At 44.9% G+C, this 1,598-nt stretch overlaps 1 protein-coding gene across 1 annotated transcript in view; it reads left to right on the top strand.

Annotated features, from left to right (window-relative positions):
- LOC101850532 (negative elongation factor B) overlaps positions 1–1,198 on the top strand; it is a gene marked incomplete in the record, with an annotated part of 15,479 nt that extends 14,281 nt beyond the window's left edge. The window contains 1 exon segment of the mRNA XM_035973681.1: positions 71–1,198. Coding sequence (XP_035829574.1) covers positions 71–111 — 41 coding nt within the window.
- Positions 1,199–1,598: the final 400 nt, after the last annotated feature.

The following is a 1,598-nucleotide window of genomic DNA, read 5'->3' as shown; positions in this document are numbered from 1 at the left end:
ATGAGTGTTCCTGCACCTACCCCAGCCCCTCACCGCTAGGGGCGGCAACGTGTGTGTGTGTGTGTGTGGGTCATGAGTGTTCCTGCACCTACCCCCGCCCCTCACCGCTAGGGGCGGCAACGTGTGTGTGTGTGCGTGTGCGTGTGTGTGTATGTGTGCGTGCGTGCGTGTGTGTGTCTGTCTGTGTGCGTCATGAGTGTTCCCGCTCCTACCCCGGTCCCTCACCGCTAGGGGCAACCTCTGTGTGTGTGTGTTTGTGTGTGCGCGCGCGTGCATACGTCATGAGTGTTCCCACACCTACCCCCATTCCTCATCGCAAGGGGCAACCTGTGTGTGTGTGTGTGTGTGTGTGTGTGTGTGTGTGTGTGTGTTTCTCCTTATACACTCATGTATATATTCATGTATATATATATATTGAATAACTTTTGCTCATGACTACACATGCTTGTTATTTGTTGAATGTTTCACCATCCATGTTTCCATCCAGCACTGTAAGATAAGTAAGCCTAATATACAGTGGAAACCATAGAACAGGCCCGGTAATAACAGGGATCCGGTAATAACAGGGATTTTTAAAACATTTTTTCCTACTCTTTGCCTCTATTAGAAGTTACCGGCAATAACTGGGCATCATGAGAGCCCAATCGGTTACAGCAGGGACAACGGCTCGTTAACAATGTGTAAAAAGTAAGAGACAGAGAGAGAGAGAGAGAGAGAGAGAGAGAGAGAGAGAGTAATGCTGTGATGGAGCAAGCCACACCACTGCAAGCACACGCAGCGTGTGAAGCGAGAGGGGGGGCTGCGGTGTGCTGTAGACTTCGATCTATCCCTAAGCCGAGCTGCACGCACGTATCGTAGCGTCTCATTCACAGGCCTGCTACATGGCCACGAGAGAGGGCTGCGGTGTGCAAGGGAAACTACCCATGAGTAAATACAGCTGGATTAGTCCACGAATGCTTACTTCCCTTGCATTTCTGATTTAACAGGGATCTGATATAACAAGTTAACAAGACTTTTTCTATGGTCTCACCATCCCTCAGCCCTGTTATGTCAGGTTTCCACTGTAGAGTCATTACTATTTCATGGATTCCAGTGATCTGAATGAGGTTAAGAATGTGCTATTGTGTCTTCTTTGTGTCATGTGTCATGCAATAAACTCATAAATGACCATCATTCATAAAATAAACTTTGTTGTTCCTTCGGGGTTTTTCTTTCTTTTACCATTTAGTATTTTCCTATTTTTTATTTTTCAGTCTGGTATTAAAGAATATATATTTAAGTTATGATTTTTATTTAAGTTTAGAGGTGCTTGTAGCGACTGAATCTGCTTATAATGGGGCAAAAGTCCTTATTTTCCATTAGAAATCTATCTGTCCTTATCTCTCCTCCTCCTTTTTTGCGTTTGTTACTCTCTTATAACTCATCTTTTTTTCGGCACTTCTGTGACCCTATTGTGTTGCAAGTACTATAAAACTGTTACAAAAAAACTCCACTCAGACCTGTCGCAAGACAGTGAGAGAAGACAGGCACGAATGACACACACACGGCCATCCAATGATATTTGTCGAAGTAGTCTACGGCTTTTTTATTTGAGGGGG

This window comes from Aplysia californica, unplaced genomic scaffold (genome assembly GCF_000002075.1).
Source record: "Aplysia californica isolate F4 #8 unplaced genomic scaffold, AplCal3.0 scaffold01691, whole genome shotgun sequence".
Lineage (NCBI taxonomy): Eukaryota > Metazoa > Mollusca > Gastropoda > Aplysiida > Aplysiidae > Aplysia > Aplysia californica.
The sequence above is the reverse complement of the archived record's forward strand: the minus strand, read 5'-3'. Positions and strand labels throughout refer to the sequence as shown.